This window comes from Trichoplusia ni, chromosome 4 (genome assembly GCF_003590095.1).
Source record: "Trichoplusia ni isolate ovarian cell line Hi5 chromosome 4, tn1, whole genome shotgun sequence".
Taxonomy (NCBI): Eukaryota; Metazoa; Arthropoda; class Insecta; order Lepidoptera; family Noctuidae; genus Trichoplusia; species Trichoplusia ni.
In genome coordinates this window covers 10,438,131-10,460,149 of record NC_039481.1, presented here as the reverse complement: position 1 = coordinate 10,460,149, position 22,019 = coordinate 10,438,131, and the positions used below count along the sequence as shown (strand labels likewise).

At 33.5% G+C, this 22,019-nt stretch overlaps 1 protein-coding gene across 5 annotated transcripts; it reads right to left on the bottom strand.

Annotated features, from left to right (window-relative positions):
- Positions 1–7,423: 7,423 nt before the first annotated feature.
- On the bottom strand, positions 7,424–21,648 carry LOC113492988 (inactive ubiquitin carboxyl-terminal hydrolase MINDY-4B). 5 transcript variants are annotated; one of them, XM_026870749.1, is made up of 13 exons: positions 18,485–18,683; positions 18,181–18,236; positions 14,307–14,395; positions 13,803–13,933; positions 13,634–13,732; positions 11,054–11,243; positions 10,805–10,870; positions 10,122–10,192; positions 9,875–10,022; positions 9,399–9,536; positions 8,521–8,600; positions 8,046–8,183; positions 7,424–7,622 (listed from the first exon to the last, which is right to left on the bottom strand). In XM_026870749.1, exons 2-13 carry the CDS (start codon positions 18,221–18,223, stop codon positions 7,559–7,561), a joined length of 1,257 nt encoding a protein of 418 aa, XP_026726550.1. In that variant the 5' UTR covers positions 18,224–18,236; positions 18,485–18,683; the 3' UTR covers positions 7,424–7,558. The 5 variants fall into 5 exon arrangements, with proteins under 5 accessions (XP_026726550.1, XP_026726547.1, XP_026726548.1 ...); XM_026870746.1 differs by lacking the exons at positions 18,181–18,236; positions 18,485–18,683 and adding an exon at positions 21,430–21,648; XM_026870747.1 differs by lacking the exons at positions 18,181–18,236; positions 18,485–18,683 and adding an exon at positions 21,430–21,648 and having other exon boundaries at positions 10,805–10,849.
- Between the last annotated feature and the right edge of the window lie 371 nt (positions 21,649–22,019).

Genomic DNA, 22,019 nt, shown 5'->3' with positions numbered 1-22,019 from the left:
CAATTTCAGTGTCGATAATTTACCCAAATGAAAACTATTACCCATCGCAATCAATCCACATCAAAGCTGCATCGTACCAATCAGATACAATTGCCTAAACCTCGTACCGTTAGTAATATATTACAACCGAATCGTGGAGCCCACCTGAAATCATTCACGTTCACTGATTAGCAAGCGACACATAAAACACAACTCTGAATTACTGCAAACGAGGTTCGTGGTTGCGGCCTATTTATTTAAACTTTAAAGGCTATAGGTATGTAGTAGCTATTTATTAACAAAAAGGATTGACAGTTTTTAACATACTCCGGGAAAAATGAGCTAATGGAGAAATAATTATTGCTGGATATAATAGTAAAATTTCAATAGCAAAACTATATAGCTCTGTAAATATATATGTATTGACTCGGTAAAACTATGTTGAAAATCAAAACGGTGATTTTCTACGGCTCTACTATTAAGATTTAAGGTTTGTTTAGAAAGAATAATAATATTTAACTGACTTCAAAAAGTCAATTCGTCTAAAGAAATGTTTTTTATTTTGTTCCTCATGACTTCGGACTGGATGAACCGATTCAGTTGATTCTTTTTCATTTAACGTGAAATACCTGGCATTTGGTCCCAAAAGCCTTTTATCAAGTTTGGCTCTCAGTTGTTTTTTATGAAATCAGTTGTACTTTTATATAACATGCTATTCATATTTCAATTCCTCTGTTCTAGTCTCGTTGACATACCGATGTTTTATTGTTACTATATATACATTCGCACTATACACACATACATCGAGGCACGGTGTATGACGTGACGATGTAAGTGGCCTGCGACGTTTAGGTACATACCGTGCCTTCATATTTCGGGTCTTTCTGCTGTATTTTTGGCAACGGGAACAAAATTCGGACAATTTCTGAAGCCAATCCACCGCCAATAAAAAAATACGATACCGCAGAGGCCAAGGTTTTCAAGAGAATTCAATTGACACCACACAACCTAGTCTTTTTTTAAGCGACGGATGCATGAGCAATTTGTGAAACTGGACCGGAATTTTGAATAGCTCAGTTGGTTTTCGCCACTCTGTATGCGGGGGTGAATTTTTGAGTGTTTTCACAGTTTTGTTTGTGAAAATTTTTGGTGTCTATAGAATTGTTTGTTAGGTTTAGAGTAATATTGCGTTGATCTGTTTTTCTCGTTGGATGACAGCGTGTATGGTGTTTAAGTGAACATAGTATTAATTTCAAAGGCTTGTTTTAGTTTAAAGAACGAAAGTTTTAGGGAACAGTTATTTTTTAGTAAATAATTATATAACACAATTAACCGAAGCACTTAAACACCAAAATGACTACTTTCCTTTAACAGTCACATTTGCTTATATAAACATATCAATGTCTGCCAAATTACCGGCTTATTAAAAAACAAACAAGTTAAAATCTCTCCAACCACTATTTATAAATCGTTAAATAAATTAATCACAGTTTAAAATCTGCCAGTAAAATTAACAAAAGCGAAAACGACAAAAATCCTTCAGAAGTTAAAACAAATATTTTATGCCAACAGAATTGATGATACGTTTGTGGACGAAGCATCTGTTGCCAATGATTATGCGGATTTAAGCCCGCGTTTATTCCGACTTCATTCTTTATTTTATTTAGTGACGATATTTTTTATTCAAATTTTATTCCCGATAATTTTGGTGGATACGATTCATCAATCATTGTTATTAAAACGTAGGTATACACAGACTGTGCAAGTGTTTGTTATAATTAATTTAATCGTTTATTTTTTTATTGATATTCTGGCGGTTCTACATTTTTAGTCAGAAGTTTTCTTTTTTTTTTTCAGCGCTATACTATAAATTTCAGCGATATACTTTAAAAACCATCAAAACTCTTCAGAAAGTACATGTTTCACTAAACTATTTTTTATACTCTTTTCGGAACATCAGTCAGTCTAAATGCATTATTGCCCTAACACCTGTCATCATAAACCTTCATCAGGCCGGCAACCTACCTCAAACCTGACTAACCCTCCAAGGAGGTCGCGTCACAAAAATGGTTTTGTTCAAAAATTATTCCGCAAAAGCGAACCATTCCGACTATGTTTTGTGTTTTATGGTAATCATAACTCGTCGGAACAATACAAGCCAAATATTCGGTGCCGAGAGACCCGTTGTAAATCATTTTGGGGAACAAAGTGTGTCCGCTACGACGGTGATTTGTCAAAGGACTTGCACCGGACTGTCTGTATGTGGAGACGTCTGCGGAGGTAGGCTTATGTATCTAGATTGTACCCCAAATGGAATTCCTATTGTGTGTTTGATTAGTCGGAGTGCGCTTTGGTCAGTTTTTGTTGATTAGATTTTTTGTCGGTTTTGTGTGAGACCATCTTTTACCACGGGTTTAGTAACAGATTTGACCGTTTCTCTCTCCGCGCCACTGCTCTATAAGAAGCTTATTGGAGTTTTCTTTGGAGTGCTTTTTATATAAATGATCGAATTTTGTTGAAATTATTGATAATTATTATTTTGTTATAATTGTATGTTCGTGAAAATATCTGTATGGTAGCATCTAGTCATAGCTTAATAATGTATTACCGGTTAGGTATTAACAAATACGTAAGCGTTAAACTAAAATTCTGGAATGGGTAGATTTTGTGTAAAATGCAGTGTCTGTTTTGACAAGTTGCAAAACAATCTCTTATTTGTTATTCATAAAAAAAATTAAAAGTCAAATTAACACTTTCAAAGTTCCTGAAATGACTGAAACTTGAGCACGAAATATCATTTTCATAATCTTAAAAAAATCTGCCATAAAAGTGAGGTTTGTTTGCAAAAGGGTCCATTTTAAATGTTGAGGCATCCGTTGAGTACTGATACCCGATACTTTTACTACTAATGCGACATTGAAAATTGACCTAAAAACGACAGGCTTTAAACAACAAAAGACCAGAGTCAGAACGCCCTGACGGTCTAAGCAAGACAAAGATGAAACCAAGTCTAAAACAATGTGCTGTCAAAGGTATTGCTGCAGTCTCCGCATACGCTCAGAATTATTGTACCTACGTCGTGTGACGTACTAATTGGTTTTCGCCTATAATATTCGTAGTAGCAAAGGCAAGGTATGAAACTCACTGGTGCCTTAAGATTGGCCAGACGTGTCGTCGTAGAGAGCTGAAATGGTAGCTTTGTTGTTTTTGAAATTAATTGAAGGCTTTGGAGAGGAAAAATACTAAAGTTCAAAATCAAAAATGAAATAGTAAGATGCAAGGTGGAAAAAAAACATGGAATAAATAGTTCCTAACTTATTACCTAGCAAACATTTATTTCTTCTGGATATGCGTTTTACAATCCCATTTTGAAATACAAACTTGAATATATTTATACTTTATACTAATATATAAAGCTGAAGAGTTTGTTTGTTTGAACGCGCTAATCTCAGGAACAGCTGTTTCAAATTGAAAAATTATTTTTGTGTTGAATAGACCATTCATCGAGGAAGGCTTTAGGCTATAAACCATCACGCTGCGAATAATAGGAGCTAAGATACAATGGAAAATGTGAAAAAAAACCGGGCAGGTTCACCTAAATCATAACTTATATCTTCTACCCACGGGGACGAAGTCGCGGGCAACAGCTAGTGTTAGTATATGAGTAGAATATAAGACACGAAATTTTTATGTGACTCTTAAAGAAAAATGTAAATATAATGTCAACGAAATATGTGTATAAGTCACCTGCATAGTGCTGGTTGAGTAGAAACATACATTCATATGTAAGGTCTTTCCTTGATATAAGGTTGTGGGAAAAGCTTTAGTTTCTTAATATAAGGTTTCTTTGTCTTTTTGCGACGGAGACACAAAAGCCAAAAAACCTGTGTGAAGGCAACTAAGTTAACCACGATTGAAGCAATCATGAATTTGACTTTATCCCATTATTTTTGTTTTACTCTATCCTATTTCCATGGAACTTCTGTGTCACCAGACCGACTTACACTCGACCGGTTCTTAGAAACCAATTAATAATATATATTACTTAATGTTGGACTTCTATGATCTGGATCCTATAAACACATCCCTCGCTACGATTCTCCGGTGAAATGCAAACTATTTTCAGAAAGCAGATAGTGAAAATCACGTGATTCGTAGAAAAGATTTTATCATTCCACTCGAACGAGCGGTTTTCTTCACAGTTAATTTTTTAATACCTTGGGAATACGCAGACAGGACTGGTGTTTTTATTTCAGTTTTAGGCAAGTCTATAACTACAAAACATCGTCAAAATTGTCAATAGTTTGCTCGTTTGGTTTTGGCATGACTGTATTAGGTTAGTTTCAATTGATGTCATTAATTAAAAAAGTCATCTCATATTTTATAGAGTGTTATTACATAAGACATAAGCCTCTTAGCCTAAGCTCGTGTAAATTCATGTGCACGTCTGGTGCAATGCTTCTTACGCGATTCCTATGCTAACGAAGTGGACACCAAAAAAACACCGACTTTCAAGTTGTGCATACATTTACATTTTAGTTTTCGTCAACATTTTGGTTGTTTTGCGTCAATTCCAGAGCTGAATGTTTAATTTATTCTAATTTCATAAAAATTAGAATTTTTGTGTGACCTTTTTAGACTTCGTTGTACTTTATCTATACCTTCATAGTCTGGATTATTAGGTAAGCATTATGTAAGTTTCTGAATTCAAATTAAAAATTAATTCTAGAACTCTCAGTGTGCGATATGTCGCGAGATAGACCCACACGTGTTTGTGTGCTCCACGAATGCTGGTCCTGAGTCTGGATGTCTTTGTGCATGTGAGTTAAATGTACCTATGTGAAACCCCCGCTGCCTAAGGATTGAATTCCTTAATACAGGATTCGTTCTTTTTTAAAGAAATGAAAATCAAATCAGACTATTTGTAACAAAATACTGAGTTTAATAAATGCCCATCAAGTTTAAAAAAAAATGTTTGACCTTTTGTAAAACAGATTTAATTAAATAACGTATCAACGTTCTAACAACAGATTTCCTTCACTTACAAATAGTTAGAAATCAAATAGCAAACAGCGTAATTGGCAGCAATTTTCACTAATATCAAATATCTTGCGTCAGCGTGTTCACTAATTAATTACAGCGGTTTCCCTAATGTATTTGCAGTACAGTGACTGGAACACAAATAGGATGTAGGCACATCAATTACATATATGTTAATAATAGTTATGTCATGGTAAACTTTGAATTGTTGGGGGAATGGGTATTAGTGTTGTTTTGTTAGTACTCGCATTTTAATGAGGTTATGTGATGATTTAGTTTTCACATAATATTAATATATTGATCGTGTCGTTTAGAGTAGGTATACATATAGAATAAAAATTAAACTCTGCTACTGAGGGTCGGATGTCTGTCCATTTGCTGCTTGTCTGCCAACCTTGTGTAAACAGGTCTAGATACAATTAAATAGTTCTGTAATTGAACGCTTCTCTTAAGGCCTTCTGTCATAACAACAAATCATATTTGATTTAACTAAAAGAGTTCCTTTGGTCTGCGGCATGATATTTAAGCACAAGACCGCTCGAAGAGTCTAAACCAGACTTTTTTGTTCGAAACCACCATCAAAACCATGAAACCGTTCAAATTAAATCCGTTATCAGGGTCAGGGGAAAGTTTCGCAACATAAATTCACAAACTTAAACGATCGAATAAAATTTTATTGTTGCCTATCTTGTCCTGGTTGACCGGGGGCAATTAGCCATTGTTATGCCCGGCTTTATGGACAAATACCCGGGTACGTGGCTTCCCAGGCCAGGCCCCTATGATTTATTGGCTTACGTGGCCTCGGTCAGCCTTTGTCCGATATTTGAGAGATATTTGCGAGATATTCTGATTCAGATCGGCTCGTGATGTTCGCTAGATTATTTGTGGGTGATTTGTCACGTGCTTAGTGAATTGTGTGATTTATTTGCCAGTTGGTATTATCCTGTTTGTTGTAATCGAGTTTGTAATGTTGTGAAGTTTGTAGACGCGGTTGTTTTGTTATGATCGATCAGGTGAACCGATGTAGCGTTTTGTGGTGTGTTCAAGAAATAATGTTTGAATGATTGGAACTATTTTGAAATACAATTATCCTTATTCAAGTTGGTAAACAATTTGACATGAAAAATGTTATAAAATTTATATAAATTCGAATCACTTACAATATTACTAGATTAAATTGAAAAATTTAGTCCCAAAATCTTATATATAAGACTGTTCTCCTAAATCCTGATATTTTTATCAAAATTTCAAGCTTATTTAAAATCATAAAGGAGTACATCGAAAAATTCAACAAACAAAATTTTTCAAAAACATTCATTTACTTGAAGAACCCACCTGCAAGTAATATTAATAAAATATCCTTCAAAAAAGACAAGCCACCTCTGTTATCGACAGGCGTTTGATAAATTACTTATATTAGTGGATTTGTCATGGGAGCTATCTATCATGCCCATAACGAGCCAACAACGAACTTATATCGTTCAAGCCAGATTGGTTTAGGAAACCTTGTACCTTGAAAACTTTAGGGAAAATGAATACGTGTTACGATCTGAAAATTGTGATAAAAGATTTTTTACGTTCTTGGTAGAAGGTATGATCAGCAGTTTATTTTTGCATGGTTAACTTTTTTTGGGGTTGCGTATCCAAAAGGTAGAATTAGAGCCTTGTTATGCTTCACAGTACGAGTATGTACGTCTGTCCATCATTCGGATGGGCAGACGTACATACTGTTTTTTTTTTTTTACTGAGTTTAGATATTAACGGCTAGGACAGTCATTTTCGTTTTATTTTAAAACAAAAACGGGTTCTTTTAACTACACTTTAATAAAACAGAAACGGATAAGTATACCTAGACATTTATTTACTAATTTTCTTCCTACATCTACTATCTACACATCAATGAATTTAATAACAATCTAAATCTATCACAACAATTAAAGCAACTCAACAGTTGCGTATAGTACCAAAAAATATCTAAGCTTTATCTTTATAAGGCATTTAAAATTACTCAGTATATGTTTATAATAACTATCGTGAGACTGATTCATTATTAAATGATGTAACGGTTGATTCACGCGTATTTATCGGGGTAGCCCGACTAGTTTCGGACCCAACCGGATTCCTTAATCATGAGCAGACGCGGCGGGATCGCGAGTCGAACAGACGAACAGACAGAACAAACAGTCGAGCCAGTTCTTCGGTAGATCTTCGGCTACCCCGATAAATACGCGTGAGTAAACCGTTACATCATTAATAACTCTGTATATTTTTAATCACTACGATATCGATAAAAACCGTATGACGATTTGAGAAGTGTCTACGATGAATATGACTAAATCTACTAAATATAGCAAATATTAATCCCAATAGAAGAAAATTTAATAGAAAAATAATAATTGCAATATCTGGCATACTACATTCTTTATTCATAAAAGCCCTATAGTACTAATTTCTAATAATACTATTTATTTTCACTAGAAGTCACCTAAAATAACTACATAATTTAAGCATGCAGCAAAGTAATTAACCTAAATAAATATTAGTTCGCTGGTTCCCCTACATACGGAGTGTTTCCGGTCCAGGTGATTTTCGCATCTTGCCATCTGGAACAGAAGGTTTTCTATAAATAGTCGTATAGTCAAAGAAAATAGGAAAATCGCATAGAATAGTCGACAAGTCAAGACGAATCATTCTAGCTTCTACTGTTACAGAATACTGTTACCCGCAAAAGGGAGTGTTGAGGTCAAATAGGCTGTGGTTCTAGTAGAAAAAAAAATCAGCTGAATCTAATAGCACTGAAATCACACCTATCAAATGATTTATAAGAAGGCTCGTCTTATAAAATGCAATATTTAGTTCTCATTTAAATAATTTTTATCATAGAAATAAAACGTATCCAATGTGCTTATCGAGTTTACCGAAAAAGTTCCTAACAAAACCATTCACATTTGTGCTTGCAACATCCATACAATTATTCTCACAAACTTTTTTCATATTCAATATTTGAAAAATGTTTTAACCCATACTTCGTATGTATAAGCTTCTCAAGTGGTGTAGCACTGATGTCATCAGTCCTCAGTGGACCCGCCACGTCATCATGAGCCCGAGTGTCCACATTCAGCAAAACGTTACAACCGCCACAGGTATAGTAATGAATATCAAACCTTAAAACACACGCAATAGAGTTCATATTAGCTTAAATAACGATTGTTATATTCGATCTGCAAAAGGTTTTCGGAAACAAGGCAATTTGATTGAGGATGTATCGAATTAAAGGGTCATGTTTTATGGTATTTTAATGAATTAAGGGAAGTGGACAGTGATTAAAAGGATTCCCTTTGAAGATGTTTAATATTGTTGAAGGGAAAGTTAGTGATATATTTAGAGGGTCAAATTAAAAAAGAACAGATTATTTTATGAATCATAAAATAAATGGCAATTTACCTAAAAGTATTTTAAGAAAGTATTAAAAATTATTTTCAAAACAAATAGCTAATTTACCTGCGTTCAGCATGATAGTTTCTTAGCAGTTCACGATTCGTATTGAATAAAATTCCATAATGTCCAGAGCAGCTCGTTACCTAAGAAAACAATGGAATCAAAATTAACAGAACTCAATTAATCTATTTTTTTACATTTTCTGTAAAAAAGTACAAAAACCTGACTTTGGTCAAGTTTAACGTGTAAATCAGTGTACCACTAAAATGCGATGGACAGTAATAAGGGCAAAATATAAAGGAATGTTTTACTGCTTACTATTTGAAAGAATTGGGTTCCATATCGCTACTTACTAGGCACTTATCACTATAATTAAATCGATTACTTCCATTTGAGCGTGTATCATCGATCATGCTACATAACGCAACAACAAACGTAATGACGGTTATTTAGCACAAAGGGGCGCTTACAATACCCACGTGCTCCGAAATCACTCCTCCGATTGATCAGTTTCAGATATCACCAAATTGGTATATGGAGTATGTGACGACAAAGCATAACGGTTGAAACCGAAATGTGTCAATTGTCTAGTACTCATTTAGGAAACCAGATGGCGTTGTGAGATAGGTGTGGAACATTAGAACTATGAACAAATTTAGACCTGCAACTATATGCATAATAATTCAATCTTTGAAACCCTAGTTCACATAAATACATAGACCTTTATTTAGTCCTAGCTACCGCATTAGGTTAAGTAACCTGTAATGGTAGATTAGTGTAATAATTAAATAAATAAATTAAATAAATAAAAAAATTACATTCAATTGATTCTCAATTTTCTTTAAGGACTTTTTATATTACTGTTCAAGACATGACTTGGTTTTCTTACTGTTTTTGGGGTCTATATAGCAGGTCGAAACATAAATTTTGGAAATAATTACCCAAATTGGCAAAGCCGGAGTCTTCAACCTTGATCCAGGAAATTGCTTATTAATGTTATGTTTAGAGTTCTCTTCGCTTCCATACCACACCAGGAGCCCAACGGGACTACGAGCTAAAATACCGAATTGAGGCATAGCCTGGAAAAAAAATATTTTTACTAAATACCTGCTGAGCCGTCTATACAATTAGTAGATCTACTGTGTGATAGACATCAAGAGTTAATTCACAGGTTTCTACCCTATTCTTTATAAAAAAAAAAACATTTTTTTATTCTTAAAAAACGGCATTTAATCCTTGAGTCGCGAGGGTTTTACATACGTACACAGGACTCTTAGACTCAGCAAAAGCATTCAGTTACATAAACGGGGATGGAACCCACAGCACGTCGCGAATAGTCGAAGAAAATAATTGTTTGGGATAAAAAAGAACTGGAACATTGAGTAAGCTACTGTGTTTTTTTACATAATAAACTTACGTAATGATCTTCATCACCAACATACATCACACCATTATGGAGGTAAGGAGTAGCTCGTCCAGTCAAGAGCAAGGTCACCACGTTAATAGAGCCTTCCACATGAGCTGATACCAGGTGGGTCAGCTTGCCGTCCAGATCTTTCTTGATACTGAACAAAACACAAGTATTTGAACTTCTCTTTTTCATAGAAAATTGTTTTTTTAAACAGTCCAGTATTAACTATTCTTCTGAAATTCATTTGACTTACTTATCACAGCCTCTGGATAATACACATGCGTATAACAACAGCAGAGCTCCAATCCCATCTTCAATTTGAAACTAAGAAAAAACAGAGGAATAAATTAACAAAATATCTTGTCATTAATATGAGAGTACATTACCTGTTTCCATTCGAAAACTTTTGCCATGTTGTGTTCGCTTTTGCGCATAGCCTTCGAAACATTACACAAGAGGTAAGTATACTTTCCTCCTTTAGGTGTATCCAAAGGGTATTTAAGTCTATGAAATTCATCTGAAGTTTGAAAGAGGAGTAATTATAGGGATCGAACACTGAACAAACGATATTCTGTTATGATCCGCTGCAGTATCCATATATTTCAGGAATGTTCGTGCAGTTTTTAACTCGGATAAAGTTTTTAATTGTTTTCTACAGAATCTATAACATAATTTTAATTGAAGTTTCAGTTTTTAGCGGAATTCTAAGTTTATATGTTCAGTTTATATGTTTATATTTTTGATTATTTGAATAAGTTACATCATACTCGTATAAGTTTGTTTTCTGTCTCTATTTGAAAGCAATCTAGCATTAGCTGAATTCCCCAGATAGTCAAAAAATTCAACTCAATCAAAATATTTATACCTGATTTTCTGCCAGCTTAAGGCTGGAAAAAGGATATTTTATATTAATGAAAAAATATAAAATATGCTTACCAAGTACAAATACCTCTTCAGAAATATTTGAAGATCCTCCAAGCTCTTGAATTCGAAAATATGCAGCTTGTAAAATAAATGTCAATGTTTTACAAGATCTCTGAAATTTTTACAGGTTACTAAAAATAATCTAAGTTACTACAAAAATACCATCACACTAAACGGTAAAAAAATCTAAATAACATTATTTTCTTATGAAGTCTGAACTCAACAATAAAGAATTTATTATTATTATCCAAGAGTGAGTACCTTCTCAGTCACACCATCCTGGTAATACTGTGAGGTATGCTGGACGTAATTGTTTTCACTGGGCAGAGCCACCAAAGCCTTCGTTTCCACTCCAGGCTGGTTGGTGTAGCCGCCAGCACAGCGCCAGATCACCTCACTGCAAGCCCGCCATAGAGCTTCTTCTTGACGCTCTTCCGATGGTCGAAGATACCTGAAATAAGAAATAGCAGATACGAAACTTATTTTTTGTATTTAACCGACTTCACAAATGAAGGAGGAGGTTTTTTTTTTATTAGTTCGTTATCGGAACTTCGGTATGGGTTGACTGATTTTGTTGATTCCTTTTTTCTCATTACAGAATCGTCAAGTTAGGCCCAGTAGTTTTTATTTAAAGTCGGTGGAATATTTTTATTGTTTTAAAAACATTAATTTTCTTATTAGTTTTATGTTTGCATTTAAACTTGACAAATATGTAGCTGATGATTGTTTAAAAAGGATCGCAGCAAGCTACAGTGTTAACTTGAAGTCATGACGGTCTTTCGGCAGCGGTAAGCGCAGTGTATAGTCAGTTTGATATAAACAAAGAAGCGAATGTTGTTTGAAAAAACAATACAAACTCAGATAGGTTTAGTTTTAACGCTCATTCAGATTTTAGTTTCGTTTCAATTCGTGTAGGAGGCATGAATGTCCGTTATGCTTTAATAAGTTTTTTTAGTGTAATATATAAGTAAGAAAAATATTATAATATTTTTCATATTATACAATCTTAATATTCGTAATATTTTTCACGACCCTTTCCATAATAATACCTATAAAAGTTGCGATAAAGTTAAATGATTAATCAAAACAGATTTGAGTCTGAATCTACGAGACGATAAATTTCCAATGGATCCTTAAACGATTACGATAAATTTGAATACTGATGGAATAATCCGACAACGGTTTTGTAATATTGAGATATAGTATTATCTTTATTTAAATATTGTATTATAATGCAGAAGGCTTATACAACAACTGCACCAGTTGATCGAGTACATTTTAAGCCATACTTGAAACAGACGATCCGTGGATGAGTGACCATCTATATCATTACGAGATTATTTGCGTTTCGGAAGGTACGTTAAATAATTATTATAACTCTTGCGTATTTATCGAGATAGCTCGAATAGTGTCCGACTCAATCGGAGTCCTAATGAGCTGACGTTGCTAAATGTCAAAAAGAAATAAATAATCGTACAAAAAATGACCCAAATCTGGTGATAGATGTGACAACAATAAATAAACAGCGATATTTAGACCATAAAGTCAACCATTTGTACTAAAATATTGTTCGGCGATGCATAGTGCGGATTTATGCTGAAACACGTGGCGTTCTTGAGAATTATGATCGGCATTTTGAAGCTATGCTGTGTGCCTTCGCGCACAAAATTTTTGTTCTATTATGAGGACCGATATTTTTGAAGCGTTACAGTGAGTTTTTGGAATAACAGTCCAGATGTACCTATTAAAAAGACTTTATTATTTCATTTGTATTAAGATACTTAGATTTAGTATTTTTTTATGTCAAGATTGTGGTAGTGATTGAGTGACAATTTTAACACAACGCCATCTAGTTTCCAACTAAATTGCAATCAGAGACAGAACAAAATGATCGTGTTCGTTACATCAAACAAAACTTATCCTGGCTAGAATCAAACTCACAACCTTTGCTGCAGTCAGGACCACTTACCACCAGGAAAAGGGGAAGTTTATCTATTCAATTATTTGTTACACATTTAATATAAGAATTAAAATTTTGAAGACGAATACCTATTTCAAGTTATAAATACTGTTATGGTTTGCTCTGGCACTTTACTGATCAAGTTACATACACACAAATATTTACATTATATCGGTTATCATGACGTATTAATATCGTTTTAAATCTCGTTCGTCGTAATACCAACATCGTGTACAGACTTCAGCGCAGTTCGAAACTGACATCGTTTGTTATAAGCGGGCATGAGTATGAAAGGGAACGCCAGTAATTTTTATACCAACGCTTCGGTTAAGACAATATTGTAGTACATTTTTATTTGATAGATTGATGATATTGTTTTGATGCTTGGTTATTATTGAAATTGATGTTGTTATGTGGTTGTGTGATTTATATTTTATCGGGTTTTATTTATGCTTTGATAGTGATGTATCGTTTCGAGTTATGCCTGCTTTGTTATAAAGTAGATCAGATATATTTTCTCGTGTGTTCAAATAATTGACAGCAATTTTGCAAGGATGGTTGAGTTATAGTATAATTCAAAAACATAGAATTTATGTTTAAAGTAATAAGAAGTGTTATGAAAAGGTATGGGATCATCGTCCAGCAATTAGGCTAAGCACCAGTGTTTTACAAGGAACCTATGCCTATCAACTTTCAAATATGTATATATAACAGCCTCAAAAACACGGAGGAATTCGTTATGACAAAAATGATCACCCATCTACAGACCGACCGCATCAAGCGTAGCTTAACCTGTGATCGATCAACTTATGCAGATATAGCTTAGCCACGAGCTCGTCTGGAAGACATGACACAAACAAAAGAAACGTAGCTCTACTTACGTGTCTGGAGGTACATCACACTTATTATCTTTAGTCTGTGGTCTCGAATCAAACAGAAGCCACTTGATCATATGTGCTTGCAGAGCAGACAGTAAAGACCTTAACAAAAAAAATACATTAATATTGATCATAAAAACCCCTAGTAGTAGCTATCGCTGCCTTAGTTTACCTAGCCCCATTCCTTGGTGCCGCCAAGCCGTAGGCCAAGGTCTGGTCTGGCGGCCGCATCACCAACGGAGTGCGAATCCATTCACTACGAGGAGGACATGAAGTTGAGCTGAAGCAGGTCACACGAAGTTCCTAAGATAAAAAAGAGTGAAAAAATAGTAGCAACACTACACCGATGAAAACGGAAAGGAATAAATGGTATTATAATATCTTTTTAACATAAGGTATAAGAAGAAAAAATACTTGTTTAAAATAATCAACCAGTCAAACCCAAAGACAAGGATTTTTTAGCCTTAGTCCTACATTTTCTAACACAATCATAAAAAAATCTGAAAATGAGAACCAAATTTGGTCTGGAAAATAACGTCGTCGTAACTCCTCTACCAAGATTCGTAGATAACTCAGTAAAAGCGGTAACGTCAAGAACAAAAAATCTCAGCTCACAAAAACAGCTATTACGGGAACATAACTGGCAGAATGTAGAGGACATGAACAATATACTCACGGCCGCCAACTCTTCGGTTATCGGTGTCCCACCGACCACAGCTGGTCGGGCCCCATTCAATAACTTGTTCCTCGCGTACAAAACGCGCTCTGAAAAGGATTTATAGTTTCATTCCTTTGCTTTCACATTGACAGCTCACAGGTTTGTCCGAACGAAAGTTTTCGACTAAAATATTTTAGAGGTGTTCTACGAAGATTGGATCTTTTGATTTTGGATTGTGTTTTAAATTTTGTGGCGATGAAAATATAAAATTTTGGGTCTGGAAAATTGGTCACTTGGGCTGGCAGTGTAAATTCAGTTCAAAGGTAATTCTCTTAAGTAAAAAAGATCAATGAAATCAAAAGTTAAGAAATCACGTAGAAGGAAAAAGAAGGTAAAAAAATGTACCAAAAATTGTAAAGATTATAAAAAAGAAGAAAAAATCTGAATTTAATCATAAAACTCCAATAAAAAATAACCGATTTAGTCAAACCTATACACAACAAAACACTTCATTCATTACGACATTCATTGCATCATACTTTGCAGACTAAAAAACAATGATTCCGTCGATATTACGCATTTTATTTCCAAAGCTCTCCGGGATTACATTTTTCCTTCCCCATACCTGTTCAACAATACTTTACTTTCTCATATAAATGGACCCCCTTTGAATCCTGTTAGCTGAACCATTGTTGGTATCACAATACATTCCAATTATGAAGGTTTCGTACCAGTTTCTTGCTGCCTCCGTAACTTGGAACGAATTTAGAAAAAAAAAGGAGACATAATACGCAGTATCGTGAGTTTTTATGTCTATTTGAAACGATGCTTAAGATTGCATTAACTTGTTTTGGGTACAATCATAACAGATTTTTGGTGTCAATGTATTTAATTTATAGATTAACATTAGCATAATTCTTCAACAAGTTAAAAAAGTTCTAACCATGTATTTTTTTTTTGTTAGTGTATACATTAAATTTTTCTAAGCTTAAAATACTCATTTCCTCAAAAGGCTATAAAAGAAAAAATAATGGTCCAAAGGCCTCTATTAAATCGTCCCAAGAAGCTCCCTAAGCAATTCGGGATTTCTCTCAGAAAACTGTCACAATAGATTTCCGCAAAGTAATGCCTTAGTCCATCAATTATCATACAATGTTAAGGTAATTTCACTTATATTAAAGCAGATAAAAACACCGAAAAAAGATTTAAATAGCCGGAGGATTCAATAAACGTTTTTTTCTCTATAAAGTTCTAAAATTGGATCCGATCGAATTTTAAGTACCTCAATTTGTCTTCATTTGTTCTCATCTTGACCTAAAAATGTTCAAGTGAAAATATTGGGTGTGAAGACATAAATGATTATATTTTTCGGCTTTAGGATTTTTCTGATCGTATCTAGACATTTTTTTTTTCTGGAGTGTAATTTGATGCTTTAGTTCGTAAAAATAGGCAAATACGCGTGCTTGTTATTCGAAGTCCTGTTCATTGATTGCCTATACGACAAGTACATAGTATTATTTCTATTTCGTCACAGTACTTTTGACCGTCTATTTTCTTATTTAAGCCGAATTTTTTTTGCGACTGCTTCAATTTCCTCATTACCAAAACAAGATAACACTTTTTAATAATGAAAAAATCTATTCATGGGTTTACACCATGACTTTTAAAATATCCAAGATATAACAGTCTTGGTGCCATAACCTTAAAACAAAAAACCGTATCTCACTCAAAGTAGCAAAGTCATTGTTTACCTACTTTATGATAACCGTCATCTTAAATCCATGGGAACCACTCCAGGTGGAGAAACATCTCTCATAAAAACACAACATGATTGATTAGTTCCAAAAAATAATGATAAATTAAATATTATTATACTCTGAGCATTAGAGAGATATTTTTGGAATATTGAATTTTGTGAAAAGGTTAAAGATGGTGATTAAAGAATGTGTACTTAATATTACGTATTTTATTTAAGAAATGAGTTTTTAATAAATGCTAATTGTAGTTTTAAATTACTTTGACCACATTTGATACTTAATTCTTAATTAACGTAATTTTGCACAACAAAAAAACTAATTATAAAATTTTACGTGAAATTAAAATCAAAACAAAAAAGGATTTAAAGAAAAAACGGAATAACAAAGAAATAAAAGCTAACAGAAATACGGAAACCCCGCACCATATAATTCTTCCTGGAAAGTACCAAGAACGCTCTTCCTCAGCATATTCTCCAATTTGTTAACGGAAATAGTGGCGGTGTATACTCATATGTTAGTGTCCAGTTGTTACAGACCCCAACAAGTTGAAGTCCACTTGTGAATAACGAGAGAAACGAGCCTCCTCTCAACTCCAATGAAATTGGACGCAACTTTACAGGGCTCGCTTTCGTAAGCCGAATAGTTGGGAAGGGGTTGAATTGTTGCGCTGATAGTGCTTCAGATTACTCTTGACTTTAGCACTTAGTTATAATTAAGGCTGGTATGGTTGGAATTATCAAGTAATTTAGTACTACGACGAAGGATATGTAGCTGTACTTTTTAATAGATTTTCGTTTATAGAGTTAGAAACTAGATTTCTTCTGAGAGTCGCTGTAAGTTAGTCCAGCAAAAATGAAAGCACTTATTTCGAGAAAAATGGCCGCCGTATGGACGACAGTTTTTTTACTAATATTGGATTTGAAATAGAAGAAAGATAGTATGTTGTGGCCATATAATATTGCTTAAGCACAAAAAAAGACAACTTTTATTTTTAAGATTTTTGAAACTTTTCAACGTCCGATATAATGTAATTTCAAGCAATAGGTATCTTGGGTGAGTTATTGAGATATTTTTTGTACAAAATAATTTTCAGACCGAAAAAAAAACTGCTTTTCCTTTCCCACTTATCTGTTCTACAAACAAAATACACTGCACAAGACAAGGAAACCCGTACAATTGAATGCAAAACGGACTTTTCACTTAGATATATGCAAGTGTGAAATAGGTGCTGTAATTGTATTCGTGCAACACGCTCGTTTCATGGCCAACTAGACATAGGCGATATATCGACTATTGAAGGTTGCACAAATGGTGTGGAAGTACTGTTCGACGCAAAAGTAATAAGGTGCAACTTGTAGGTATTTTACTTTCATTTTACGTAAATTGAGGAAATTCAAATTAATGAAAACCTATGACTGCAATCAACCTTTTTATTTAATCGTTGACACCTTTCATATGACTTATTAAGATTCTAGAGATAATCTCAAATAAAAAAATACAGGTCACCTTGCAATAGATCGGTAGAGTGCTGAAAAGACACAAATAATATAACACTATTCTTTAAAGTAGATTGTCATATAAAGGGATCTTGCGACTCGATATGAACCAAAGTATTCATTTGGTTTCCTTGATGAGCTCATGTCATTAATAACGGTTAAAAACTATCATTTATAGAATACAGATAGTGTATTCTACAGAAATGAGAGTTAATTATAAAATAATAGGCCTTCAAAATGAATCTTATCCACACAAAGCTATGATTTGAAATAATTAATCTAGCCTTCATATTCCCTAGCAGAGTAATAAAGATTTTAAATTAAATGTCAATCATTTGCAAGAAGTGGTTCCCGATCAATTTGCGCGTCTTTTAGTAATTTCTAAGATTTAAAATGGTATTCAAGAATCTATTGGTTCAGCTTTCAATTACAAAGGAAAAGTAAAAATAATAGGTGCAAGACAATAAAATATTAAACAAAAATTTAAAAGTTTTTAGAACTACCATAAACGCAGACACTAATAATAAACCTATATGATATGCTAAAAATATGTTTGACAATAAAAACCAAAGTTGTATTGTTCATATAAAAACTTTAGGGCATGAAAACTTTAATCATAATATTAATACTCATGATTACCTTCGAAAGCAGCGCTACCACCTTCACGATTCATTCGATGCATTTTTCCTCAATTGCTACAATAACAATAATATTTTAAAAGTTTTAAATATAATAAAAAACGAACTTAGAAAATTACTTTAAAATAATATTTGAATGGGTTTATAAAGCACTATAAGGAAAACGTTAACACTCTTTTCGAAACACGAAAAAGCAATATTATAAACAATTTAGTAGTCCATTCCCAACCAGAGCTCGTTATGATGTCAGCCAATCAAATTACACAAAATCACATAGAGCTAAAGTCAAAAATAATGAAACTGACCTTTGCCAAGTAAAAACCGATCTTAAATCCACTACACAAGGTTCACTAAGACGATAAAATGATTCAGAAATAATGCACGTTCAACCAGCGTAGGTGATTGTTTGGAAATGGTTGCATTTGCTTCACGCCGTTCTCTAGCACATAATAATGTAGATAAGCTTGTTTTGTACGTGGTAAATAAAACTGCAGTGGATAAGGCGGTTCGAATAAAACTGCAACATTTGGAGAACAATTTTGAACAACATCTTGATAAGGTTAACGGTAATTATGATAAGACAGCTCAAATTAACCTTGGATACTTTGTAGAAGAACCTCTTTATCAGATAGATAAAAATAAGGCTTTAAAAGAACAACTTAAAAACTAGTAAGATAAGAAAACAACGAATTAAAACAGTTGAAATAAATATCAACGCGGAAAAAGTTTTAATAGTAAATCATTCAGTCGTATTCTTAGAAGGATTGTTTCCTTACACAAAATTTGAAAAATATATATCTTGTCTGGTTTTCATGTCAAATTTAGGGTATTAATAAGTATGTAATAAAGCCGTAAATACCGATATCTGACTGGTGTGCAACTTCTTTACATAAATATATCTCATTAATTTTTAATAGAATTGAGATTGAATTTACAGAAAAGGTTTATTATTAGTGTGAGAATTTTCCCTTAAAATACCCGACCTAAGCATAAGTACCTTAAAATCTCATAAAATATTGTAAAAAAACACAATATGATACCATAGCCTTTAAAAAAGCCGACAAAATAAGGTAAAAGAAGATTTCACGGTCACCCAAGTGTAAACTCAATTTAAAATTCAATCTTAAAACCTATCACATAAAATTTTAATCATAGACGAAACTTGGTTGCTTAGTTTATCGTTCCTTACATCACTATTTTAAGTTACCAGCGAGCTACCTACGGAACGTATAGGAAATTAATATTTTATTTTTAGCGCCAATATCAGCGTGTTCGTGTATCCGAGCAATAATATGCCGCGGCCATATTTCAAAATGGCGTCGAGAACGATTTTAAAAAAATACCGTTACAGCACGATTTTAGAATTGTTTTCTATTTTGATTTATGGAATGTCGCTTTTTAGCCAGTTGTTTGTCATGATATTTGAATTTTTTGTTAAACTTTTCAAAGGTACTCTGAAAATACATACCTACAAAAACTTTTTTCATCAACTCTTCAACATTTTTACCGATTATTTCATTGTGCTGAGATTTACATAAAGCTCTGTCTACATAAGTTTTTAAATGCATTGAGGTATGTGAAGCCAAATTTTATGTAGCTTGTACATGAAATGTATTGCAGTCTAGTTCCCAACAGACACGCGAGACACGTTCAATTTTGGAAAACATTTGGCATATTGTTCTAAAAATACAATTCGGACTAAAGGACCAAGTACAAATAGGACCAGCTGAAGTTACTGAAACTAAATACCGACTTATATGCTCATCAACAAATCTTGAGTGATCCAATTAATATGGAACATCGTGATAATTATGATAATTTCGCTCGCATTAATGAGCTGCAATGGTCTGAATGTTAGTAATAATATTAAACCTACCTTTCCGTTCCTCCCTCTTTACGGGTCGACTGTGCATGTTAATGAGAGATTGTAGCACTCTTTGAGGCAACAATTAACTAACTAAACCTATGACTTCACTACTACCGAAAATGTTAACAAGATTTTAAGTGTTTAACGGAAAGCGACCAAATTTTGTCTCGGAGTTTTATAGTAGAATTCAAACTATCCTTTCTTCTTACTTATGTGTCATGATTTTGCCACAAAATATAACGAACTAGATCACATATACCTCAGTCCCTTACCGAACTCAATGCTCTCCTGGACCCCGGAACAAACTGTGATTGTGTTTGCTGATGAATGGAAGGAGATCTTGTATGCATTCTTGGTGTACTGCGAGATAGGTGTCTGATTGAGTGATGACTTTTATACTTTCTACTATTGTATGCTCTTTACTAGTGTTAGTGGTTTTACCGTACTAATAGGTAAAAAAGTTTTAGAAATCGCCTGTTTCTTGTTCCTAACACCATTGTCTAACTACAAAGTGTGCTGTTATGCATTCATCAAACTAATCGACAAGATAAGCATAAACTTGCAGCTCTTGTGTCGAAAGATCTTGAGTTACTCCGTCTCGTGTTTGAATTTACTTGTGTTAGTTCTATAAGGATATGGGGGCTATTAATTTGGCACGCTTTAAATTCTATGTGAGACTTCCTCTGCTAATTGCATAATGGTTTCGAAAGATTCAAGTTATATTTTGTACTAGTAGAATTGAATTACTATAAACGAAGGTGGATAAATCAGTACCTACAATACTAATGGGCGAGTTATCGGTCACAGGTTAAGCGACACTTAATACGGTCGCATCTTGGATGAGTGTACAGAAGCGAAGGTGACAAAGCGCAATTTTTGATGATCCTTAACACTCAATCATCTATTATGATTTTTTTTCAAATGAGGAATAGCTCAGATAAGTATACTAAGATAAAAATAACATTTAAGAAATAGCTATAGATAAAAAGGTTAGTACCTATGTTTGTAAAATTAAAATAAATAACATCAAGTATCAAAATGAAGTAACAGAAGTATTCTCAGTAGTAAACGTAGTTAATCACGAAGGCGGTGAAGGTCTCAATGAATACTGGGAATACCAATGCCGATGTTCAACATACTAGAAGGTTTTAGGGCATCCTCTATATGAGGCTGTGGTCTTTGTAATAAGGGGAAAAACGAAATTTTGACAAGATTCATGGACAAGACACAAAGATGGGAAAAGTTTAGGCTTAGGTTAAAATCGAAAAATTAAAAGAGAAATTTAAATTTAATAATGTATTTCTGGTGGATTCTATGTGAAGGAGACATTGAATGGATATTTGGAAAACATGCATATTTTAATAGAGTAAATCAATGTTTTACCTTCAAAATCTCTTTCTAGATCTGGCGATAGAAGGAACAGTCTCCTGTCGATGATTCCTCCTTTTTCTTTGCTTTCCTTTATTTGAGTTATTATAGTATTGTAGTCCATTGAGTTTCGAGAGTTCGGAGTTTTGTTATACACTAGGTATTTTGTCAGCTGATCCATTTTTTTTTGTTATTTGGTACTTTATAACCTTAGTTTTCTTTTTGAAAGTATTTGTTTTTGGTTTTCTTTTACCTAATTAATATTTTAGTTCAGGTATATAATCTACACAAAGTTATTAATATAAACACATTTTTGAATCAGTCTAGACTCTTGATGCAAAGATAAGTTTTTTTTAGTTTTTGTCTAACCCAACAAATTTATTTGCCAAAAATATATTCGCATGCTCAATTATTGCATTAAAATAATTTGCGGACAAAAGGACCAAAAGTGTAATTATATAATTAAAGCCACCCAGATACTTTATCATATCGAACTCACTAAAGCAACACTTATTTCGTGTACATAATTTAGTATGACAATGAATTTCGAAGGGAAATCAACTAGATCCAGTTCCTCTCTCTGATTCACACGACGAAGTAATTCG